General features: G+C 37.4%; 1 protein-coding gene across 4 annotated transcripts in view; it reads left to right on the top strand.

Annotated features, from left to right (window-relative positions):
- The window catches only part of LOC122688102 (A disintegrin and metallopeptidase domain 3-like), a 125,392-nt gene that overhangs the window by 61,214 nt on the left and 38,205 nt on the right, over positions 1–25,973 (top strand). For 3 of the 4 annotated variants that reach the window (XM_043893921.1, XM_043893920.1, XM_043893922.1), the window contains exons 10-13: positions 267–348; positions 8,086–8,225; positions 21,041–21,227; positions 25,152–25,250. In XM_043893921.1, the coding sequence (XP_043749856.1) occupies positions 267–348; positions 8,086–8,225; positions 21,041–21,227; positions 25,152–25,250 (508 nt within the window). The remainder of the gene's footprint in view (positions 1–266; positions 349–8,085; positions 8,226–21,040; positions 21,228–25,151; positions 25,251–25,973) is intronic. The other variant, XM_043893923.1, reaches the window with a different exon arrangement.

Below are 25,973 nucleotides of genomic sequence, written 5' to 3'. Positions count from 1 at the left end.
ACAGCAGTGGTGATTAATTTCTGAAAGGATGAGGCACTGCTGGATTTTAAGCTGTGCATCATACAGTGTTAACGTTGACTTTTGAACTTAATTTGGAGGCACCAGGGGAGACGGCCCAACTACAAAATGATTGAGAGCATTAGACATGATACACAATATTCATATTTTAAAGAAAGCAGCTTTATTGAAGACTCTAATTCTTAAAGATCATTGAGTCATTAATAACTTAAAGTGCATTTATCCACAAGAAAAATGTTATTATTTAGTTACAGGGACCATCCTACTTATGTAGGAGCAACATATCATGGAATGGCATGTGATCCAAAGTTTGCTGCAGGACTTGTTCTGGTATGTCCCTTCTCTTCAGTACTTATATCATGTTTTGAAAGTTAATATCTTCTTTAAGAAAGAAAAGTGTGTATAGTATACCTAACATCTTATTAAATTAATATTTGAATACAGTGCTGTATTTTTTATTTTATACCTCACATTGTCATTTTTAAAAAATTTTTTTCTTTCATTTTTCCATTTATTTTCATTAGTTGGAGGCTAGTTACTTTACAATATTGTAGTGGTTTTATTTTGGTAAAATACACATTATGTAAAACTGACCATCTTAAGTATTATATGTTCACTGTGCAATAGTGTTAAGTCTGTCTGCATTGTTGTGAAATAGATGTGTAGAATCTTTATCTTGCTTTAAAGAAACTTCATACACGTTGGCCAACAAGGCCTCATTTTCCATATCTCCATCCCCTGGCAACCACGATTCTCCTCTCTGCTTCTGTGAGTATGATATATTTTAGATCCCACATATAAGGTAGACAATACAATGTTTATCTTTCTGTGTCTGGTTTATTTCTCTTTGAATAATACATCCAGCTTCATCCATGTTTTTGAAAATGGCAGGATTTCATTCTTTTTATGACTGAATAATATTTCATGTTATTCATATATGCATATAAATCATATCATTTTATACATTTGTATACATAGATATTTTCTTTATGAATTCATATATTAGCGATCACTTAGTTTGGTTTCATATCTTGGTGATTGTGATAATGCTACAATTAACATGAGAGATGGGAATGCAGATCTCTCTGAGATAGTAATTTCAGTTATTTTGGAGATATACCTAGAAGTGGGTTTGCTGGATCATATGGTATTTCTAGTCTTAATATTGTGAAGACTCATAATACTGAGGTCCAGAGTGGTTGCATCATTTCATAATCCCACCAGCATTTCACATTTCATAGTTTATTCATCCCACCCTCATTAAGAGTTGTTATTCTTTGTTGTTGTTAATCATTCCAAGGGGTATGAGGTGATATCACATTTTGCTTTTCACTGTAGCTTTACAATCACTAGTGATCTTGAGCCACCTTTTCATATCCTTTTTGGTGTTTTGTACATCGTCTCTGGAGAAATTAATGTTTATTCAAGACCTTAGCCCATTTTTTAACTGCATTACTTGATTTTCTTGTTTAGTTACAGCAGTTCTTCTTTTTAGTATCAATACCTTTGGATTTCCTTCATCCAGTTCCCTTCCTCTCAACCTCTGCCCCCAGTATCCATAAATCTAGTCCCTTTTTTGAGTTTGCTATTTAAAATGATTATCACAATAAGTCTAGAAATGATACATCATTATACAAAGATTGTTGTTCAGTCACTCAGTTGTATCTGACTCTTTGCGAACCCATAGAACTGCAGCACGCCAGGCTTCCCTGTCCTTCACCATCTCCCAGAATTTGCTCAAACTCAGTTTCCATGGAATCAGTGATGCCATCCAACCATCTCATCTATCGTCTGCTTCTCCTCCTGCCTTCTATCTTTCCCAGCATCAGAGTCTTTTCTAATGAGTCGGCTCTTCGCATCAGGTGGCCAAAGTATCGGAGCTTCAACTTCACCATCAGACCTTCCAATGACCATTCAGAATTGATTTCCTTTCAGGTAAACTGGCTTGAACTCCTTGCTGTCCAAGGGAATTTTAGCAGTCTTCTCCAGCACCACAGCTCAAAAGCATCAATTCTTTGGCATTCAGGCTCCTTCGTGGTCCAACACTCACATCCATACATGACTATGGGAAAAACCACAGCTTTGACTATACAGACCTTTGTCAGCAAATTAATGTCTCTGCTTTTCAATCTGCTGTCTTGGTTTGTCATAGTTTTTCTTCCAAGGAGCAAGCATCTTTTAATTTCATGGCTGCAGTCACCATCTGCAGTGATTTTGGAGCCCAAGAAAATAAAGTCTCTCACTGTTTCCATTGTTTCACCATCTATTTGCCATGAAGTGATGGGACTGGATGCCATGATCTTAGTTTTTTGAATGTTCAGTTTTAAGCCAGCTTTTTTACTACTCTCCTCTTTCACTTTCATCAAAAGGTTCTTTAGTTCCTCTTTGCTTTCTGCCATAAGTGTGGTGTCATCTGCATCTCTGAGGTTACTGTTTTTTCTCCCGGCAATCTTGATTCCAGCTTGTGCTTCCTCAAGCCCGGCATTTCACGTGATGTACACTGCATATAAGTTAAATAAGTAGAGTGACAATATGCAGCCTTGACATATTCCTGTCCCAGTTTTGAACCAGTCTGTTGTTCTGTGTACAGTTCTAACTGGAGGCAGGTAAGGTGGTCTGGTGTTCATGTCTATTGAAGAGTTTTCCACAGTTTGTTGTGATCCACAGAGTCAAAGGTTTTAGCGTAGACAATGAAGCAGGAGTAGATGTTCTTCTGGAATATTGCTTTCTCTATGATCCTATGGATGTTCGTAATTTGATCTCTGGTTCCTCTGCCAGCTTGAAAGTCTGGAAGTTCTTGATTCACGTACTGTCGAAGCCTGGCTTAGAGAATTTTGAGCACTACTTTGCTAGCATGTGAAATGAGTTCAATTATGTGGTAGTCTGAAGATTCTTTGGTATTGCCCTTCTTTGGTATTGGAATGAAAACTGACCTTTTCCAGTCCTGTGGCCACTGCTGTGAACTTTCCAAATGTGCTGGCATATTGAGTGTAGCACTTTCACAGCATCATCTTTTAGGATTTGAAATAACTCAACTGGAATTCCATCACTTCCACTAGTGTTGTTCATAGTGATGCTTCCTAAGGCCCACTTGACTTCGCATTCCAGGATGTCTGGCTCTAGGTGAGTGATCACACCATCGTGGTTATCTGGGTCATGGTGATCTTTTTTGTACAGTTCTTCTGTGAATTCTTGCCACCTCTTCTTAATGCCTTCTGCTTCTGTTAGGTCCATACCATTTCTGTCCTTTATTGCACCCATCTTTGCTTGAAATGTGCCCTTGATAGTTCTAATTTTCTTGATTTCAAAGATACTGCATAGGTATTGATTAGATTGCCCACACCTTGCATTTCATACCCATGACTCATTTATTTCAAAATCGGAAGTTGTATCTCTTAATCTCTTTCACCTATTTCTTTCTTTCCCCAGGTGCCTCCATTCTGGCAGCCACCTGTTTCTTCTCTATATTTATAACTCGGTTTCTGTTTTATGCTTTTTCATTTGTTTTTAGGTTCCACTTAAGAAAAATTATACAGTATTTGTGCTTCTCTCTCTGACATATTATGTGTGTGTGTGTGTGTGTGTGTGTGTGTGTGTGCGTGTGCGTGCACGCTGAATTGTTTCCAGCTCTTTGAGAGCCCATGGACAGTAGCCTGCCAGGCTTCTCTATCTGTGGAATTTGCCAGGCAAGAATACTGGAATGGGTTGTCATTTCCGTCTCCAGGGAATCTTCCCAGCTGAAAGGTTGAACCTACATTACTTGTGTTCCCTGCATCAGCAGGCATTTTCTTTGTATGAGAAGCCGTTTTGACATTATACTTAGCCAAGGGACTCTCAAGAATCTTCTCCAGAACCAAATTTGAAGACATCAGTTCTTCAGCATTCAGCCTTCTTTATGGTCTAACTCTTACATCCATACATGACTACTGGAAAAACCATAGCTTTGACTATTCAGACCTTGGTAGGCAAAGTGATGTCTGATTTTTAAGATGCTGTCCACGTTTGTCATAGCTTTTCTTCCAAGGAGCAAGCATCTTTTAATTTTGTGACTGCAGTGACCATCCGGAATGATTTTGGAGCCCGAGAAAATAAAATCTGTCACTGTTTATACTTTTTCCCCATCTATTTGCCATGAAGTGATGGGACTGGATGTCAAGATCTTAGTTTTTTGAATGTTGAGTTTTAAGACAGTTTTTTTCACTCTCCTCTTTCATCTTCATTAAGAAGCTCTTTAGTTCCTCTTCGTTTTCTGCCATTAGAGTGGTATCTTCTGCATATCTGAAGTTGTTGACTTTTCTCCTGAAAATCCTGATTCCAGCTTGTGATTCATTCAGCCTGACATTTTTTTTCCCATTTATTTTTATTAGTTGGAGGCTAATTACTTTATAATATTGTAGTGGTTTTTGCCATACATTGACATGAATCAGCCATGGATTTACATGTATTCCCCATCCCGATCCCCCCTCCCAACTCCCTCTCCACCCGATCCCTCTGGGTCTTCCCAGTGCACCAGCCCTGAGTACTTGTCTCATGCATCCAACAAATGGGACCTAATTAAACTTAAAAGCTTTTGCACAACAAAGGAAACTATAAGCAAGGTGAAAAGACAGACCTCAGATTGGGAGAAAATAATAGCAAATGAAGCATAGACAAAGGATTAATCTCAAAAATATACAAGCAACTCCTGCAGCTCAATTCCAGAAAAAGAAATGATCCAGCCTGACATTTTGCATGATGTATTCTCCATAGAAGTTAAATAAACAGAGTGACTGTATACAGCCTTGGCATGTTCATTTTGAATCAGTCTGTTGTTCCATGTTCAATTCTGACTCTGTTGCTTCTTGACCTGCCAGGGAATTCTTCAGGCAAGAATACTGGAGTGGGTAGCCATCCCTTCTCAGGGGATCGTCCTGACCCAGGGATTGATCCCAGGTCTCCTCCACTGCAGGCGGATTCTTTACCATCTAAGCTACCAGGGCAGCCCTTGGTGGTCTTATTCCTATGTATTTGATTCTTTTCTATATGATAATCCATGAAATTGTTTCTTAAATTTCTTTTTCTCATTTTTATTGCTAGTGTGTAGAAATGCAACAAATTTGTCCATATTAATTTTGTAGCCTGAAACTTTACCAAATTCATTGATGAATTCTAGTAGCTTTCTGAAACCATCTTTAGAATCCTACATACACAAGATCATGTCATCTGCAAACAGTGACAGTTTAACTTCTTCTTTTCCAGTTTGAATTCCCTTTACCCTATTTTCTTTTCTTATAGCTACAGCTAGGACTTCCAAAGCTATGTTGAATATATGTAGTGGGAGTGGACATCCTTGTCTTTTTCCTGATCTTAAATGCTTTCAGCCCTTCACAATTAAGTACGATGTTAGCTGTAGGTTTGTTATATATGGTCATTATTGTGTTGAGATATGTTCCCACTCTGCCCAGATTCTGGAGAGCTGTTATCACAAATATTGCTGACTTTTGTCCATAGGTTTTCTGCATTTATTGAGATTATCATCTGGTCTTTATTCTTCAATTTGTTGATGTGATGTATCACATTGATTAATTTGCATATACTGACAAATCCTTCCATCCCTTGGATGAATCCCACTTGATCATGGTGAATGATCCGTCTAATGTATTGTTGGATTTGAATTGATAGTATTTTGTTGAGGATTTTTGCATCTGTACTCATCAGTGATACTGGCCTGTAATTTTGTTTTTTGTGATATCTTTGTCTGGTATCAGGGTGATAGTGGCCTCATAGAATGAGTTTGGAAGTTTTCCTTCCTCTACAGTTTTTGGAACTGTTTCAGAGGATAAGTGTTAACTTCTCTAAATGTTTGATAGAATTTACCTGTGAAGCCATCGGGTCATGGACTTTTGTTTGTTGGAAGTTTTTAATCATAGTTTCAATTTCAGTGCTTGTGATTCATCTGTTCACATTTTCTGTTTCTTCCTGGTTCAGTCTGGGAAAACCGTATCTAAGAATCTGTCATTTCATCCAGGTTGTCCATTTTACTGGCATAGAGTTGTTCATAGTAGTCTCTTATGATCCTTTGTATTTCTGTGGAGTCAGTTGTGTCTTCCCTTTTGTCATTTCTAATTTTATTGTTTTGAGGCCTCTCACTTTTTTTCCTGATGTGTCTGGCTTAAGATTTCTCAGCTTAGTTTTATCTTTGCAAATCAGCAGCTTTTAGTTTCATTGATATTCACAGTTGTTTTCTTTGTCTATATCTCATTTATTTCTGCTGTTATCTTCATGATTCTTTTCCTTCTACTAAATTTAGGTTTCATTTCTTCTTCTTCCTCTATTTGTTTTAGGTATAAGCTTGCCTTGTTTATTTGAGATTTTTTCTTATTTTTTGAGGTAGAATTTCTATCAACTTCCCTCTCAGAACTGCTTTTAACTGCATCCCATAGGTTTTGGACCATTGTGCTTTCATTTTCATTTCATTTGTCTCTAGGTAATTTTTTACTTTGTCTTTGATTTTTTTTTTAGTGATCCATTGATTGTTTAGTAGCATATTGTTTAGCTGCCACATGTTTCTGTGTTTTTTTTTAATAGATTTTTGTTGTAGCTTATTTCTAATCTCATAGCATTGTGATCAGGAAAGATGCTTGATGTGATTTCAGTTTTTTTATATTTACTGGGGCTCACCTTGTGGCCCAGCACGTGGTCATTCCTGGAGGATGTTCCCTGTGCACTTGAGAGGAATGTGTAGTCTGTTGCTTTTGGATGGAATGTTCTAGAAATATCAGTTAAGTCCTACTGATCTAAAGTGTATTGGAATTGAAGGCCTTTGTTTCCTTGTTAGTTTTCTATCAGCATTATCTGTCCATTGAGGAAGGAGGGGTGTTAAAGTCCCCCACTATTATTGTGTTACTGTCAATTTCTTCCTTTATGGTTGTTTGTATTTGCCTTACATATTCAGGAGCTCCTATGTTGGGTGTGTACATATTTATAATTGGTATGTCCTTTTCTGGAATTGAACCCTTGATCATTCTGTAGGGTCCTTCTTTGTCTCTCATAACAGTATTTGTTTTAAAGTCTACTTTTTCTGAAAACAGCATTCCTTCCCCAGCTTTCTTTTGATTTCTATTTGTGTGGAATATCATCCCCTGTTCCCTTACGCTCAGTCTGTAAGTTTCCCTAGCTCTGACAAGGGTCTCTTGTCAACAGTATATATAACAATCTTGTTTTTGTATCCACTCAGGCAATCTTTGTCTTTTGGTTGGTGCATTTAATCCATTTTCATTTAAGGTAATTATCAACATGTATTATCCTATTACCATTTGGGCTTATCTTTTATAGGTCTTTTCCTTTCCTTGTGTTTCCTGCCTAGAGAAGTTCCTTTAGCATTTATTGTAAAGCTGGTTTTGTGGTGCTGAATTCTCTTATGTTTTCCTTGGCTGTAAACTTTTTGATTTCTCCATCAAATTGGAATTAGAGTCTTGCTAGTTAGAGGATTCTTGGTTAGTAAAAGAAGCCAGTTTGAAAAGTCTACACACTGTATCATTCCAAATCTATTACAATCTGGAAAAGGCAAAACTATGGAGATAGTTAAAAACATCATTGATTACCAACCAGGGCTTTGTGTGTTGTTTTCATCACTACTCAAGTTTCATTTTTTTAATGCTAGCATTCTGCCTTTAGGAAAAAATTGATGTTATCCTAAAACTATTTCTGACATTAAAACTGACTGTCCATTAAGAATCTGTGTATTTTTCAAAGTGTTTAAATTAAAAGTATTATAGTTACTGAAACAATGATTAATCTCTCAGAATATTTTTTTCAGTTTATTAGAATTAAATCAGTAGCATGTAATGAAAACATATATTATTAATATTATTGTTTATAGGTGAATGCCATTTGTATTGACAGTACTATTATGCGAAAAGAATAACAAAATCTAACTTTGCCAATTTTCTTAAGAAAATAATGAACTTTATATAAAAGCTTATTAAATTAGTATTTGCATTTAGATAATATAGTCACAATTACATGAAAAAACCAGGGGTTGAAGAAAATAACTTGAGCAACCATTCTGTTTTTTATTTCATTTAGTATTCAAAGATGATAACTTTAGAGGCATTTTCAGTTATTTTCACACAGTTACTTGGAATTATGCTGGGATTAAGGTATAATAATAACATCTACGAATGTTCCTGTCCAGGCACTGCATGCATAATGAATCCTGGAGCAATGTAAGATGTGATTTTTATCAAAACTTTGTCTTCTTTTGGGAGATATTTATAACATTTCTTGATGTATGATATCTTTGATATAATGTAGACAAAAGCATTCTTACTAAATACCTATGAATTATTTTAATGTTTATTAAAGGGAATGAGTATTTGATATTGTAGAAAATGTGCTTCATATTTCTATGTTCAGTGCTATAGTATCAAGTCATTGATGATGAGTTCCTGTGAAGCACTGGAATCTTGATGTGAGATTCATTAATCTGTCAAAAAAATATTTAAGCATGTACAGTTACAAGAATTGTGTTAGTCTGTCATGTGAATGATTAACAAGATAGAAAAATGTTATATATTTTATATAGGTCAATCAGGGACAGAATTTTAAAGTCAACATGAGAATAAGCAAAATTTAAATGACTTATATTAAGTGCCTAGAGGGAAATAAAAGGGAATACATGGAGAAGAGAAACTTTACGGTAAAAAAAAGGGGGGGGATGTCTAGGAAGCTTTCTATAAGACAAAACTCATGTTGGGACCTGAAAGAGAAGAAATAATTCTGGTCACATAAAGAACTTGTTGAAAACTTTTCAGGGAAAGACAGTGAAGTGATTCGTGGATATGAAGAAATGTTAAAAGCTCAAAAGACTGGGAAGGATAAAACAAATGAAAAGAAATGACTGAAACTATATGGAAGAATGTTAAAAGCATAGAATTTTCTTTTAAAGATGGTAAAACGCAATCAGGTTAAAGAATCGTGATTCAGAGAAAGAGGTCCAGGAAGGACTAGAAAATGTAGGAAAGGAGCTAAGCAAACAGTCATGATACAGAAATTGGGATTTTATGATAAATGTAACAATACACATTTTAATTGATTTATGCAGCAGGGATAATAAAATATGTTTTATAACATGAATGTTAAATATTTCACACAGAGTAACAACAGAGTAATACTGTTACTGAATTAAGTCCCATGGACCCTAGCCTCTCTGCCTGGACTGGAGACGGTTCTGTTTTGTTTTATTCAAGAAACAGAGTAATGAAATGGAAGCTGAGATTTCTCAACAGATAACAAAATTTCTTCAATGGGCAAAGAATGAAGAAGTTCACAGATGAACTTCTCACCCACGCGGTGATAGGGATTTACTTTAAAAATGTAAAGACAACGGGAGGACGAGTGAGGCTAGTGATGTAGAAGCATATGCATTAGTCCTCCAGGGAAGGGGCAGTGCTTTTTCAAAGGAGTGGGGTGCCTACATTTGTTAATCCTTTGTGAACAATAATTTCCATTTATAGGCACTGGCAGGTGTGTCATTTAATATTCTAATATAGTAAAATAAGCATATAATGAGACACATGCTCTCTTGGAGTTCTCATTGCTCACCATCTTGGACCCAGCTACTTTTCTTTTTTTTTTTTTTTTGTTATTTTTTCATTTGTTTGTTTCTTCCTTTCTTATCCCTGGACCCTTTACTTTCGAGATTTATGGTAACTCTTGCTAAATGTGCAGGGTGATAGGTTTTGAGCAAAGACTGGGGCAGATTTTGAGCAAAGATTGGAGCAACTTTGCCAATGGTATTTGGTAAATAGTGATTCTCATAGTATACAGCAGTTTTGTAAGTTTGAGAGAAAGGGAGATGAGAAAGCTCTGGTCAGAGGGACTTCCTTGCTGGGTCCCATGGGACTCTAATAATCGCAATTGAAGAACTAAGTTCTTGGTCAGCTGTCTCCCCAGGGCACTGCACAGAGAGGAGATTGAAACACACCCCAGACTTTCTGTGAAAGTGGCCTATTAGTGTGTCCAGGAGATTTTGTCTGAAAGGGAAGCTTCCTGTTTGGCACACATCTTACAGCCTTTGGTGTTTCTCTCAACAAGCAGAGCCCAGTGGGCCTAATGTCACCCTGCCCATTTGCTTTCTCCGGTTCCTGGAAAAAGCACCCGAAATTTTGAGAATGCCACCCATCTTTCTTCTCTATATTGCCTTCCTCTGTTGACCTGTGGAACTTGTGTTTACACTCAGAGGCATGTATAATTTGCATACTTTAAAGGCTGCTAGCTGAAGGTAGGGTTTCCAATCACCCCAATCTTAGATGCCAAGTCAGGTCCTTCATTTTAGGACATTGACAGGTCTGAGCATACCCTTAACAACTCAAAGATACTGATAATGCAATTAGCTGATGCTTGGACAATATGGAAATTTTTAAAGAAAAGCAAAATCTAGGATAGGCTTGAATGACTAGATTCATCTTGTTTAGTGCCACTCCTTCAAGACTGGGAGAGATGACTGTTTTATCTAGAGTCAGATAAACAGGAGACAATTAAGTTAAATGCAGAAACAACAGAATAGATTCCAAACAAAAGAATGAGATACTTTAATAAGGTAATATATCATAAAATGACCATAATCAAATGGATATAAATGAATTACCCAGTAAAGAATTCAAAATAATATGCTGAAAGATGTTCACCAAGATAAGGAGAAGACTGCATGAACAATGTGAGAACATAAAAACCACAAGAAATATAAAAAAATACTGCATAGAAGTCAGAGGACTGAAGAATACAAAACTGAACTGAAATATACAATAGAATATTGCAGTGTTAAACTAAAAAGAGCATAGAAAGGATTAACAAACTCAGCAAAAGGAAAAATGACTGCACAAACATTAAGGTAAGGGAACTGTAGGGCAACATCATGTGGACCAATAATCACATTATGTAGGTTCCAGAAGAATGAGAAAGGGACAGAAAACTTTTCTGAAGAAATAATGGCTAAATTGTTCCCTAAGTTGGGAAAGGAGACAGACATCCAGATTTAAAGAGCCCAGAATTGTAAATAAGATGAACTCAATGAGACCCACACCAAGAAACATAATTAAACATCAAACATTAAAGACAGGAAGCATCTTAGAAACAGCAGCTTCTAAGGGAACCTCTTATAAGAACATGAGGAGCTTTGACAGCAGTCACATTGCAGGCCAGTAGGTAGTGGTATGGTAAATTCACAATGCTGAAAGTAAAAGATGACTTTTACCAAGCAAAGTTGTCATTCAGAATTGAAGAGAAGAGAGAAGAGTTTTACAGACATGCAAAATCTAAAGGAGTTTAACACCATTAGCCCAACCTTAGTAGAAGTAGTAAATGGAGTTCTTTAATGTTTAGAAAAGGTACTAATTAGTAAAAGGAAAACATAAGAAGTATAAGTCTCAATGGTAAAAGTAAATATATACTGAAATTCAGAATAATTGAATAAGTAAAGTAGGCAATTGGGCTTCCCTTGTGTCTAAACTGGTAAAGAATCTGCCTACAATGTGGAAGACCTGGGTTTGATCCCTGGGTTGGGAAGATGATCTGGAGAAGGTCTCCTGGAGAAGGGAATGGCTACCCCCTCCAGTATTCTGACCTGGAGAATTGCATGGACTCCATAGTCCATGGGGTTGCAAAGAAACAGACATGCCTGAGTGGCTTTCACTTTCACTTTCAAAGCAGGTAATTAAAGGCAACATGGTTTGCATAAAAGTCAAGAGTCATGAAAAGTACAACTATAATATTGTGATAAGCTATATGTAACATAACAAGATATAAAATATACAAAGCATAAAACCTGTTGAGGAAAATAAATATATTCTAAGTCAAAATATAGAGTGCATTCAAAGCTTTGTTATCTACTTAGACTGTGAGAGATATATGTTGTTATGTGCAAGCCTCATGGTAACCATAAAACAAAAACAAAACACAATTCAAACCAAACCCAAAACCAAAAAAAAAAGAAAAATTGGGAACACAAAAGAGAAAAAAAAAGAAGGAATGCAGGAAGAGAGCAAGAGCAGAAGAAAGCATCAGAGGAACTACAAAATAGCCAGAAAAGAAGGGGCAAAATGACAGTAAGTTCATGCCATCAAAAATTACTTTTAAAGCAGATGTATCAAATTTTCCAGTCAAAAGACACAATGGATGATGAATGAAAGCAAGACCCACCACTCTCATACCTACAAGTTATTCCATGCAGGTGTAAAGACACACAAACTAAAACTGAAAAGATGGAAAAAGATATTCCACATAAATAGAAACCCAAAGAAAGCTGGAGTTAAGTATACTAATATCAGATAAAGTGGACTTTACAACAAATATGGATAGTAAGAGATAAAGAAGGGTACTGCTTACTGATATCAGGAACAATACAGGAAGAAGAAACAACATTTATTAATATATATATACACTCAACATTTGTTGTTTTATTGTTTAGTTACAAAGTCATGTCCAACTCTTTTGCAGCCTCATGGACTATAGCCCACCAGGCTCCTCTGTCCATGGGATTTCCCAGACTAGAATACTGGAATAGGTTGCCATTTCCTTCTCCAGGGTATCTTCCTGACCCAGGGATCAAACCCACGTCTCCTGCTTGGCAGACAGATTCTTTACTAATGAGCCACCAGGGAAGCCTGCACTCAACACAGAATCAACTAAATACATAAAGCAAACATGGACAGGAGTAAAAGGGAAGCAAACAGTAATACAATAATAGTAGGAGACTTTTAAGTGCCTATGCATTTCATCAGATAGACAATCCAGGCAGAATGTCAAAAAAGAAACATTGCCTGTAATGAAGCCTTAGGCCTGACAGATTGACCCATATTACAGAACATTCCACCCAACAGAAATAGAACTCACATTCTTCTCAAGTGTATTTGAAGCATTCTCCTGAATAGATCATATGTTAGACAACATATGATCATATGTTAGACAACAATAGATCATATGTTAGACAACAAAATAAGTTTCAACCAAGTGAAGAATTTCGAAACAATATCCAACATCTTTTCTAACCCCAATAGTATAAACCTGGACATAAATTAAAAGAGGAAAACTGGAAAACTCAAAAACATGTGAAGACTACACAAGGTACCACTAAAAACCACGTGTCAACAAAGAAATCAAAGAAAACTCAAAAAGTACCTTGAAAGCAACAAAAATGGAAATACAACACAACTGAAATTTATGCCATGTAGACAAAGCAGTTCTAAGTAGAAGTTTATGGTGATAAATCACTATTTCAAGGAAAAGCTAAAAACAAAAAAACCATCCTAATCCATACAGAAAAAAAAAAGAACAAATGAAGTCCAAGTTAGTAGATGAAAGGAAGTATCAAAAGTCACAGTGAAAATAAATGAAATAGGGACTAAAAAGTTAATAGAAAAAGATCAATGAAGCCAAGAAATCATTCTCTGAGGAAATAAACAGGATTGACAAACTTAGCTTAAAACTCTTCAAAATAAGAGCAAAAAAGATTCAAATTTTAAAAATTAAAAATGAAAGACAATATGTTGCAACTAATACTACATAAAGCAAAAGACTCTAAGAGACTATTACCAACAATTATATGTGAACAATTTGGAAAATCTAAGAGAAATGAATAATAATCTAAGAACATAGAGTCTTCCAATACTGAATCATAAAGAAATATAAAACTTGAACAGATTGATTACCCATAAGTAGATTGAATCAGGAATCAAAAACCTTCCAGCAACCAAAAGTCCAGGAACACTGGTTTCCCTGGTGAGTTATTCAAAACATTCAAGAAGAATTCCTACAAATCTTCAAACTCTACTGAAAAATAGAAGAGGAGGGAAAATGTTCAATCAATATGAGGCCAGCACTGTTTTCATACTGAAACAAACAAGGATAGCTTGAAGAAAAATAAAAGAAATGTTATGGTTTTGATGAATTTTGATGCAAAAGTCTTCAGCAAAATATTAGCAAACCAAATTCAACAGTACACAGCCATAGGTAAGGTGTTGGAGGAGTAGGAGGGTGTGGAGTACATCTCTCTCCATGGATGATGCGTCAGGAATACACCTTCAGTTGCAGAAGTTCTCTCAGAACACCAGTTGAAAGTGGGCAGGAGTCCCTGACCACTGAAAAGGAATGTACAGGTCGATGCAAAACTTGGCAGGACAAAGGAGAGGAGAGTGATCAAGACTGAACCTGCATCCAGGGTAAAGGGGAACTGAAGCATCAGTCAGATCCCCACAGCAGGGCAATAGTTTGGGACAGTGGAGGCTGTAGGAGAAAAGCAGCTGATCTAGGACAGTCTGAATGGAATGAGAACCACACAGACAACCCTTGTGGCAGCCCCTCCCTTCCCTGGACAGGGACACAAGTCTCCCGGAATGTGTGGTAGCTGGGAGCTGGAGCATATAGACTGGAGAGCAATCTCAGGGTAAGGTCTGTTGTTGACTATGGGGAGACCACTTGAGGGGACGTCAGGGAGGAGAGTGTGGTGGAAATGCCTTTGGAGGAATTCCAGACAGCTGTGGCGGCAAGGCGATACTGCTGAGTCATGGGCAAGGGGGTGGAGTCATCCCTGTAGCCTCTCTCCCCACATGCCAGCACCAGCAACTGACCAGTTGTGGAAGACCCAGGGAGGGTGGCCTTTTAAGTACCTGATGCAGTGAGCAATAGAGAAGGACCCCAGCCAGGGGAGCTCTTCAAGTACCTCGTACACCAATAGAGAAAGGACCTCAGTCAGGGGAGGCATTTAAGTGCCTGACATGCTGAACAGCAGAGAAGGACCAGCCAGAAAGTCTCTTTGAGCGCCAGCTGCCTGAGGCTAGAAAAAGTCTCTAAGTGCTGTAGCTCCTGCGCCTGAGGCTGCCAGGGTCCCTGCAATCCAAGCAGCTGCACCACCTCCATTCTTAATTCTCAGTGAGACAAAGGTGCCAGAGGCTCGAAAATATCCTAGTAGCCCCATATCTCCTGTACCAACGGCTTCCGGCTCCCCTGGGTACCTGGCACTGTGTTCCAAGCTGCCACACGACCGCGACAGTAGATCCCCACTGCTGCAGGCTGCCAGAGGCTAGAGAGAACCCTAAGAGAACCATGTCTCCTACTCCCCTGACCTCCAGCTCCCCTGCATACCTGGAGCTGCCAGAGGACCTGAGATCCAAGCGGCCGCACCACTTCCACACCTGGTCCTCACTGGAGCAGAGCCAAGCCCTCCAGGGCAGCCTCGGGAGCACACTGCTATGGACAACCCACATGTAGAGGTGGAGATAAAACCACGATTGAACCCCAGGGGCAGTGTGGCTTGGGAAGAGGATTGAAAACCTTCCTATCAACGGGACAAGCTGCAGGTTAAATCCAAGCAATCAACTAGGCAAACTCTGTGCCTATGAAATGCATAAAGGGACAATGAGAATTCCCACAGAACAGCAGACACTGACTCGGGCGGCTGTGGACATTGGAGGCAAGAATACACAGGTGTAGGGCCAGAATCTGAGCTGTCCCGAGAGCAGGTCCAGAGACCAGCTCAGTCCTGGAGGGCATCCTAGGGATGTCGAGGCAAACTGTAACTCACAGCGAGGAAAAGGACACTTGACAGCAGAGATCAGAGAAAAATTATTATTATATTCTGATTTGTTCTTCAAAGAAGACATACAGATTGCTAATAAACACATGAAAAGATGCTCAACATCGCTCATTATTAGAGAACTGCAAATCACAACTATAGTGAGATATCACCTCACACCAGTCAGAAGGACCGTCTTCAAAAATCTACAAATAATAACCGCTAGAGAGGGTGTGGAGAAAAGGGAAGACTCTTACTCTGTTGGTGGGAATGGAAATCCATATAGCTGCTATAGAAGACAGTATGGAGATTCCTTAAAAAGCTAGGAATTAAACTACCATATGACCCAACAGTCCCACTACTGGGCATATACCTTGACAGAGCCATAATTGAAATAGACCCATGTACCCCAATGTTCACTGAAGCACTATTTCTGATTGCTGGGACATGGAAACAAGCTAGATGCCAATTGACTGATGAATGGATAAAGAAGCTGTGGTACATAAATACAAATGAATACTACTCAACCATAAAACGGAATGCATATGAGTCAGTGCTACTGAGGTGGATGAACGTAGAGCCATTAAAACAAAGTGAAGCAAGTCAGAAAGAGAAAACAAAGTATCATACATTAACATATATATATATAATATATATATATATATATATATATGGAATCTAGAAAGATGGTACTGATGAACCTATTTGCAGAGCAGCAATGGAGACACAGACACAGAGAACAGAGTAATCGTCTCAGGGAAGGGGGCAAGGAGAGGGTGGGACAAATGGAGAGAGTAGCAGTGAAGCTTATTCACTACCACATGTCAAAGAGATAGCCAGTGGGAACTTTCTGTGTGACCCAGGGAGCTCAGACCAGGGCTCTGTGGCAACCTAGAAGGGTGAGATGGGGTGGGAGGTGGGAAGGAGTTTCAAGGGGGAGGGGCACATATATATGTGGCTGGTTCATGTTAATATATGGCAGAAACCAACATAATATTGTAAAGCAGTTATCTTTCAACTAAAAATAAGCAAGTTTTTAAAAATTCAACAGCACATTAAAGTGATCATATATCATGATAAGGGCTTCCCTGGTGGTGCTAGTGGTAAAGAATCCATCTATCAATGCAGGAGACTTACGAGATGAGGGTTTGATTCAGGGTCAGGAAGATCCCCTGGAGAAAGGCATGGCAACCCACTCCAGTATTCTTGCCTGAAGAATCCCATGGACGGAAAAGCCTGGTGGGCTTCAGTCCTTGAGGTCACAGAAATCAGCCAAGATCAAAGTGACTTGGCATGCACGCACACATAACATGAAGAGAGGGATTTATTTCAAGGGTGCAAGAGTGAGTCAACATCTATAACTCAATATGTTATACCCCAGTTACAAAAAATGATAAAAAAATATATTCATCTCAATAAATTTATAAAAAGTTTGAAAAAATTCAAATCCATTTACAATAAATACTCCTATCAAAGTAGACATGGTGGAATGTGCTTCAACTTAATATGGTTACATATGACAAACCACAGCTAACATCCTACTCAACAGTGCAGGGACTTCCCGGGCCATCCAGTGGTTAAGACTCTGAGCTTCTACTAAAGAAATCGTGGGTTCAGTCCCGGTCAGGAAACTAGGATCATGCTTGCTGCATGGGGTGGCCAAAATAAAAAATATTCAAAACAATAAAACACTGTAAAGATGGATGATTTCCTTCTAACATCTGGAAACAAGACAAGGTTGCACAGCCTTGCTGCTTTTATTCAAAATGGTATTGAAAGTCCTAGGCAGAGCAGTTAGGTGGTAGAGATAAAAATTATCTAAATCAGAAAGGAAAAGTAATACTGTCACTATATGCAGATGACATGATTTTGCACATAGAAAACCCTAAAGGACTCTACCAAAAACTGTCAGAAGTAATAAGCATATTCAGGGAAGTTACAGTATGCAAAATTAATATATAAAATACTTTGTATTGCTATATACTAAAAACAAATTATCAGGAGTACAGATTAAGAAAGCAATCCCATTTACAATAGCATCAAAAAGAATGAATTACTTAAAACAAATTTAAAGGCCAAGAAAGTGAAATATGTGTACTGAGAAATATAAGACATTGATGAAAGGAATTAAATAATATGCTAGGAAACAAAAAAAAATACTTCATGCTCATGTATTGGAAGAATTAATATTGTTAAAATATCCATATTAGAACTGGAAAAGGTCAATCCTTATCCCAATTTCCAAGAAGGGTGGTAAAAAAGAGTGTCCCAACCATAGGATAATTGCACTCATCTCCCATGCTAGTAAGTTCATGCTTGAAGTCTTGCATGCTAGGCTTCAGTATTATGCAAACTAAGAACTTTCAGATATCCAAGCTGGGTTTAGAAAAGGCAAAGGAACCAGAGATCAAATTGCTAACATCCGCTGGATCAGAGAGAAAACAAGGGAATTCCGGAAAAACATCAACCTCTGTTTCATCAATTGGGCTAAAGCTTTTGACTGTGTGGATCATAATAAACTGTGGAAAGCTCTTAAAGAGACAGGAATACTAGACCATCTTACCTGTCTCCTGAGAAACCTTATGCGGGTCCAGAGACAACAGGTAGAACCTTGTATGCGGGTCCAGAGACAACAGGTAGAACCTTGTATGGAACAACTGATTGGTTCAAGATGGGAAAAGAAGAGTATGACAAGACTGTCTGCTGTCATCCTGTTTGTTTAACCTATACGCTTAGCACATCTTGAGAAATGCCAGGCTGAATGAGTCACAAGCTGGAATCAAGATAGACGGGGGAAACATCAACAACCTCAGATATATGGATGGTACCACTCTAATGGCAGAAAGTGAAGAGGAACTAAGGAACTAGAGAGCCTCATGATGAGGGTGAAGGAGGACAGTGAAAGAGCCAGCTTAAAATGTAATATTAAAAAATAAACTAAGATCATGGCATCAGGCTCCATGACTTCATGGCACATACAAGGGGAAAAAGTGGAAGCAGTGACAGATATCCTCTTCTTGGGCCCTAAGAACTTTGTGGATGGTGACTGGAGCCATGAAATCAGAAGACAATTGCTCCTTGGTAGGAAAAAAAAAAAGTGAAGTTGCTCAGTAGTGTCCAACTCTTTGTGACCCCATGGACTGTGGCTTACCAGGCTCCTCTGTTCATGGAATTTTCCAGGCAAGGGTACTGGGGTGCGTTGCCATTTCCTTCTCCAGAGGATCTTCCCAACCCAGGGATCGAGCCCAGGTCTCCCACATTGCAGGCAGCCACTTTACCGTCTGAGCCACCAGGGAGAATGTGTCAAACCTAGACTGTGTGTTGAAAGCAGAGACATTACTCTGCCGACAAAGGTCCATATAGACAGGGCTATAGCCTTCCCAGTGGTCATCTACACTTGTGAGAGCTGGACCATAAAGAAGGCAGAGCAGCAAAGAATTGATGCCTTCAAACTGTGGTGCTGGAGAAGATTCCTGAGAGTCCGTTGGACAGCAAGGAGATCAAACCAGTCAATCTTAGGGGAGATCAACACTGAATACTCATTGTAAGGACTGAAACTGAAGCTGAAGCTCCAGTATCTTGGGCATCTGATGCGAACATCCAGCTCATTGAAAAAGTCCCTGATGCTGGGAAAGATTGAGGGCAGAAGAATAAGAGGGCATCAGAAGATGAGATGGCTGGATGGCATCACTAACACAGTGGACATGAACTTGGGCAAACTTTGGGAGATTGTGAGGAACAGGGAGGCCTGGCGTTTTGCAGTTTGCAAAGAGTTGGACACACCTGGGTGACTGAACAGCAACAATCTATATTATCCAAATCCATCTGCACCTTCAATATAATCCCTATTCAAATTGCAATGGTAATTTTCCCAGATATAATATAAACAATCCTAAAATTTGAACGGACCCTGAATAGCCCTAGTAATCTTGAGAAAGAACAAAGTTGGAGACATCATGTGTCTGATTCCAGGACTAAGATAGACAAGATACAAAGAGCCATGAGCATTTGTGTCAGAATATAAGAAGTTGTTCAAAGAATTTGGATATGTGCCCCATGGACACAAAGCAGTTTGAAGGAGTCTTCCAACAGGCAAATCCAGGACAATCTGAAAACCATATGTAATGTTAACTAAGGATTAAAACCCCTTTTAGTGTACTAGGAAAATTTGAGTCTATATTCATATAAATACATGAAAATATTATTTTGAAGTAGATAAATATATTGAATGGATATAGTAAACTAAGGTTATAAAAGATACATATAATAGTGAATATATTGAAAATATAACTAAAAAGGATATATACACGTAAAACTTCTCCTCAAATAATTATTAAGAGATAAGGAGAGAAAGAGATGTTAGAGTATAGACTTTAATCACCTAATCAAAATGACTTTTTTCAAAAAGATAACAAGTAGGAATCATGTGCTGTTAGGATGCAATGGAGCAGACACACTCAGCAACACTTCTGTGATGCGTTTAACAAGATACATAACCTCAGTCTAAGTATCGGGAAGCATTTCATAAACCTAAACTGAAGCACATTTTCCCAAATACTCAGCCTGCGACTATAAAACTTTTGAATGTCAGAAATGCCACAAAAAAAAATGTAGTCAACTAAACTAAGGAGATAGGAGTACTATGCAGTCGTTGTTTCTGAAGTGGATCTTTTTGTGTAGAGTGCCAGTCCCGTGATGAAGGGGAAATTTGAACCTGATAAAAGAATTAGATGTTAACAACATATCTGTTTATTGAAGGTCTGCTATTGAAGGTCTGTTTTAAGAGAATTTTATTCTCTATAAGAGTTACACATTAAAATTTTTTTATTATTCAACTAGTTTAGGAAACAAAATTTGTTTCTCATGTCATTTCTCTAAGTGTGAGTTTATTACTAAATTAAACAAAAACCCATTAAACAGTGCACTAGAAATATAGAAATATCAAACTAGAGAGAATCTAGGGTTTATGCATTCTCTACACTTAATGTTGAGTTGTTTTGATTTTGTTACCAAAGTAAAAATAATTCTAACTTTTAATTAATGCAATCAATCATCGTGTTTATTCTTTCGGTTTTTGATATTATCCCTAGTATATGTATCATTTTCTTAATAATAATTAGTTCTTCTTACTATAATGATTATAATCTTGACAGTGTTGTCAATAATAAGGAAAGTAATAAACAGTTATAAGTTGTACTTAAATAAAGCCTTTTTGTCAACAAGCACTGTTTTGTTTAACATATTCTCAATCATGCAACCTCCTTAACATCCTCTATTTATTAGATGTCTGGAATATTGAATTAGAATAGAAATGAGCTTATTCTTTAATTACTAATTGGATTAAAAATAAAGCACTCTCCATCTTGGCTGTTCTCTAAGTGAAGAAGTAAATAATTCACAGCATGTTATTGAAGAGTGTTCCTTTGATACTGATTGTATTCGTTTTAACTAAGAAATACAATTTAATTTTAGACCTTCCCACGGCATAAAGTTTTTTAGCAGTTGCAGCATAGATGAATTTAAACATACAACTTCACAGCCTAAATTTGAATGTCTTCAGAACCAAACAGTTCCAAAAGTGGTTCCACAAGGAAGAACTTCAATTTGCGGCAATGGGATTTTGGAACCACCTGAGCAATGTGACTGTGGGGCCAAGGAGGTTAGTGAAGAAGACTGATGTTTGTTTCTGTGTTTGTCACGTAATCTGACAAATGTAGAGGTGACATAAAGGGGGAAAACTTAAAAAGAATTGTACCATATAGTGAGCATCTAAGATGGGAAGATTGGGGCATGTGATAACTGGCTCATCCAGAATTTGAAGTTGAAGAATTTAAGAATAGGGTAAGTGCAGCATGGGTTGAATGAAGATTTTCCTTACTGCATAAATATTACCCATCTTTTTGTATCATAAACATCAATTCCAACAATAGTGTAATCATCACCTAAATCATCCATGAATTCCTTTAAAATGACTGATTTAGATCACTGAGTTGTTAAATGTATGCTGTTCACATCATCTTCCTATTTCAGTCCTTGCATTGGGGGAAATTTGTTTTTTTTAGCTTGGTTTCACAAAATTGAGTTAAAGAGCAGAGACATCACTTTGCCCACAAAGAACTGTATAGTCAAAGCCTTGGGTTTTCCAGTAGTCATGTATGGATGTGAGAATTGGACCATAAAGAAGGCTGAATACCAAAGAATTTATACCCTTGAATTATAAAGTTGGAGAAGACTCTTGAGAGTCCTTTGAACTGCAAGGAGATCAAACCAGTCAATTCTAAAGAAAATCAACTCTGAATAGTCATTGGAAAGACTGACACTAAAGCTGAAGTTCCAATACTTTGGCCACCTGATGCAAAAAACCGACTCATTGAAAAATACCCTGATGCTGGGAAAGATTGAAGGCAGGAGGAGAGGGGGACAACAGAGGATGAGATGGTTGGATGGCATCACCGACTCAATGGATATGAGTTTGAGCAGGCTCTGAGAGATGGTGAAGGACAGGTAAGCCTGGCATACTGCAGTCTATGGGGTTGCAAAGAGTCAGACACAAGTGAGCAACTGAACTGAACTGATAGGTTCATGGATTATAATAAATGCACCACCACGTCTGTTAAATTTCCAGTGTTGTGTGATTCTTTTTGGTCAACTCTCATCTCTTATTTTGAAGTCTCTTTTTATGAATATTCTTGAGCATATAAACCACCAGTTATCAGTCAGTTCAGTCACGAAGTTGTGTCCGACTCTTTGAGACCCCATGGACTTCAGCACGCCAGGCTTCCCTGTCCATCATCAACTCCCGGAGCTTGCTGGGTCTCATGTCTATCGAGTCAGTGATGCCATCCAACCATCTCATCCTCTGTTGTCCCCTTTTCCTCCCGCTTTCAATATTTCCCACCATCAGGGTCTTTTCCAATGATTCATTTCTTCGCATCAGGTGGCCAAAGTAGTGGAGTTTCAGGTTCAGCATCAGTTCTTCCAATGAACACCCAGGACTGATCTCCTTTAGGATGTACTGGTTGGATCTCCTGGCAGTCCAAGGGACTCTCCAGAGTCTTCTCCAACACCACAGTTCAAAAGGATTGATTCTTTGGTGCTCAGGTTTCTTTATAGTCCAACTCTCACATCCATACATGGCTACTGGAAAAACCATAGTTTTGACTAGACAGGCCTTTATCAGCAAAGCAATGTCTCTGCTTTTTAATATGCTGTCTAGGTTGGTCATAGCTTTTTTTCCAAGGAGCAAGAGTGTTTTCATTTCATGGCTGCAGTCACCATCTGCAATGATTTTGGAGCTCAAACCAGTAAAGTCTTTCACTGTTTCCATTGTTTCCCCATCTATTTCCCATGAAGTGATGGGACCAGATGCCATGATCTTAGTTTTCTGAATGTTGAGTTTTAAGCCTACTTTTTCACTCTCTTCTTTCACGTTCATCAAGAGGCTCTTTAGTTCCTCTTCACTTTCTGCCATAAGGGTGGTGTCATCTGCGTGTCTGAGGTTATTGATATTTCTCCTGACAATCTTGATTCCAGCTTGTGCCTCATCCAGTCCAGCATTTTGCATGATGTTCTCTGCAAATAAGTTAAATAAGCAGGATGACAGTATACAGCCTAATGTACTCCTTTCCCAATTTTGAACCAGTCTGCTGTTCCATGGTTGGTTCTTGACCTGCATACAGATTTCTCAGGAGGCAGGTCAGGTAGTCTAGTATTCCCATCTCTTTCAGAATTTTCCACAGTTTTTTGTGATCCACACAATCAAAGGCTTTAGCATAGTCAATGAAGCAGAAGTAGATGTTTTTCTGGAGTTCTCTTGCTTTTTCTATGATCCAGTGGATGTTGGCAAATCTAGGTCTTTAGTCTGGATTTCCATTATATATTGAGTGCTGTCAAAATATACTCTCTACTGTAGGTGTTCTCTTTGATTCTAGATTTTTGATATTAGGCTACCACGTCACTGATTTTTGTTTCATTTTCCCCAATATTAATATTTAGTGAGGGTTTAATATTCTATCTTTACTAAATTCGCTTGTTGTTTTTCATTAACATATTTATATTGTGAAACATAACACATTCTTCTTAATAATGAAACATGAAATATATAAAAATGATTATTATCTGATTCTTATAGGTATTACAAGTGTTAAATAGGAATAGAATTTGAGATATACTTTACTAACATGACATTAGTGTAACTGCATAATGTTTCATTTTATAAAGGACATTATATAAGTATTGAGGTATAATAAAATATCAGTAATAAATTACTATTTTATAAGAGAATAATACATTATTTAATTTTGGCAGAACAGATATATTCCCCTTATAGTTACATTTACAACATACTACTCAAAATACTTACAGTAAAATAAAAATACATATATGTAGATATATATTTATATGTATAACAGAAACATTTTGCACCTTCGCATATTTACTGGGGTTAATGTGGAAGAAAATTTTATACAGAAGCTCTTAGAACAAATCACAAAAGAAGAGTGGCAATTTTCAGATTTCACAATATCACAGTAACAAAAATATTTTTAAAACCTGCCAAAATAGAAATAAGTTGTCATGACAAATTGCAAAACGATATAAAATATATTAGTGGCTAGGGGTTAATAGTATTAACATAAAAGTGCTTAGAAATAAAGGAAATAAATAGAATACCTCAACAAAAAGTATGCATAAACATATAAAATAAACTAAATTGAGCAGATATGTGAAATTGAAACAGATATAAACAGTTATTTGTACCTATTCACTTTATTCATTTTAAAATATTATCAGTCATATCATATCACTCTTACACTTACTAGATAACTCTGTAAAAAGAAGGAAATAAATGTGTGTTATGAAAGAGCTCTTAACATTTTTTAATTCTTTGAACGAATAACTTTTAGAATCAATCTTTAATATACAAGAACTAAAAAGTGAAAAATGTTTCTTTGAAATGAAACAACCACAATATGCTGTTATTATTTAGAAACCTCTATTTTGTCACATCCAAATATTTTTATATAGTCACAGAATATCTTGAGGCAAATTGATAAGATAGATAAGTAGTTTTCTAGTGGCTCAGACAGTAAAGAACCTGCCTGCAATATGGGAGACCCAGGTTCGATCCTGGCTTAGGAAGATCCCTTGGAGAAGGGAACAGCTACCCACTCTAGGATTCTGGCCTGGAGAATTCCATGAACAGAGGAACCTGGTAAGGCTACAGCCGATGGGGTCACAAAGAGTTGGACACGACTGAGCAAGTAATGCACACATACACAGACACACACAAATGAAAAAAAACTCAAAATTTATTGTCCATATATTTATGAACACAAAAAGATTGAGATAAATTGCATTGCATTTTTAACAGTCAAATTCTTGAGCATAGAATCATGAGTGATTCCGTTACCACTTTTTTCTATATCAAAATACATTGTTTAGGTGAAGTGGTGTTAAAAATAGATACAGATATAAAAATTATACTGTGATGGTAATTAGAGACATGTCTTAAGATATTATGACAATAAGTAAAATGATTTAGTTCAAAATTCCTTTTATTTAACTTGATTACCTTTGCTTTCAGAGCTGCGAGCATCTTAAATGCTGTGATCCTTTAACCTGCGCACTGCTTGGAAACGCGGACTGTGGTTCTGGACCATGTTGTGGAAAAAAATCTTGTACGGTAAGTTTTCAGAATATTGCCTTGTTTTCTTCCATGAAATTCTTGCTTTTGTGGGATTTTTAACTTTTTTTCACATAATTTTTACTCATCATTCAAATATATTACCATATGTTCTTGATTCATACACAGTTGATTTCAGAATTGAGAGGTCTCTAGATCTTTTCCAATCAAATTTTTAGCCCTGCCTCTAACCTTATTGTTTCTATCTCTCCTCAGAACCCATCCTATCATGCCATTTAATAATAATTTCAGGTAATTTGGGTGTTGTGAGTTCCTCTTGGTCATAATTGAATGTAGCTCCTCACAATCTATGACAAAATTATGAATAAGCCACCCAACACACACTTGAGATACAAAATTTGAATAAACAGACAATTATAATAGCAACCCCTCGCTTTGGAAGTAGCAGAAAAAAGGAATCCATAGGGAATAGTCAGCAATATGCAGCATATCTAATACTGAAGATTAGCTTTGTCAATCACTCACTGAATCCTCGACTTCCCTTGGGAAGTTTTTCCTTCAATGTTCCTTCATAGCCACCTCTGATAGGAGACCAGGTAAGTTCTCTGTTCTAGGGATTGCTTCATTTTAGCAACTCATCTTTCTTTGTGTCACTTTCAGGAGGCTACGACATACATAAATGCTGACTGATTAGAGGTTTTGTTGTCAGGTTTGCTTTTCCACTGTCAATGGAAATCTCTCCCCACATCATTTTACCCTGTT

This window comes from Cervus elaphus, chromosome 32 (assembly GCF_910594005.1).
Source record: "Cervus elaphus chromosome 32, mCerEla1.1, whole genome shotgun sequence".
NCBI lineage: Eukaryota > Metazoa > Chordata > Mammalia > Artiodactyla > Cervidae > Cervus > Cervus elaphus.
This window is presented reverse-complemented; position numbering and strand designations above follow the sequence as displayed.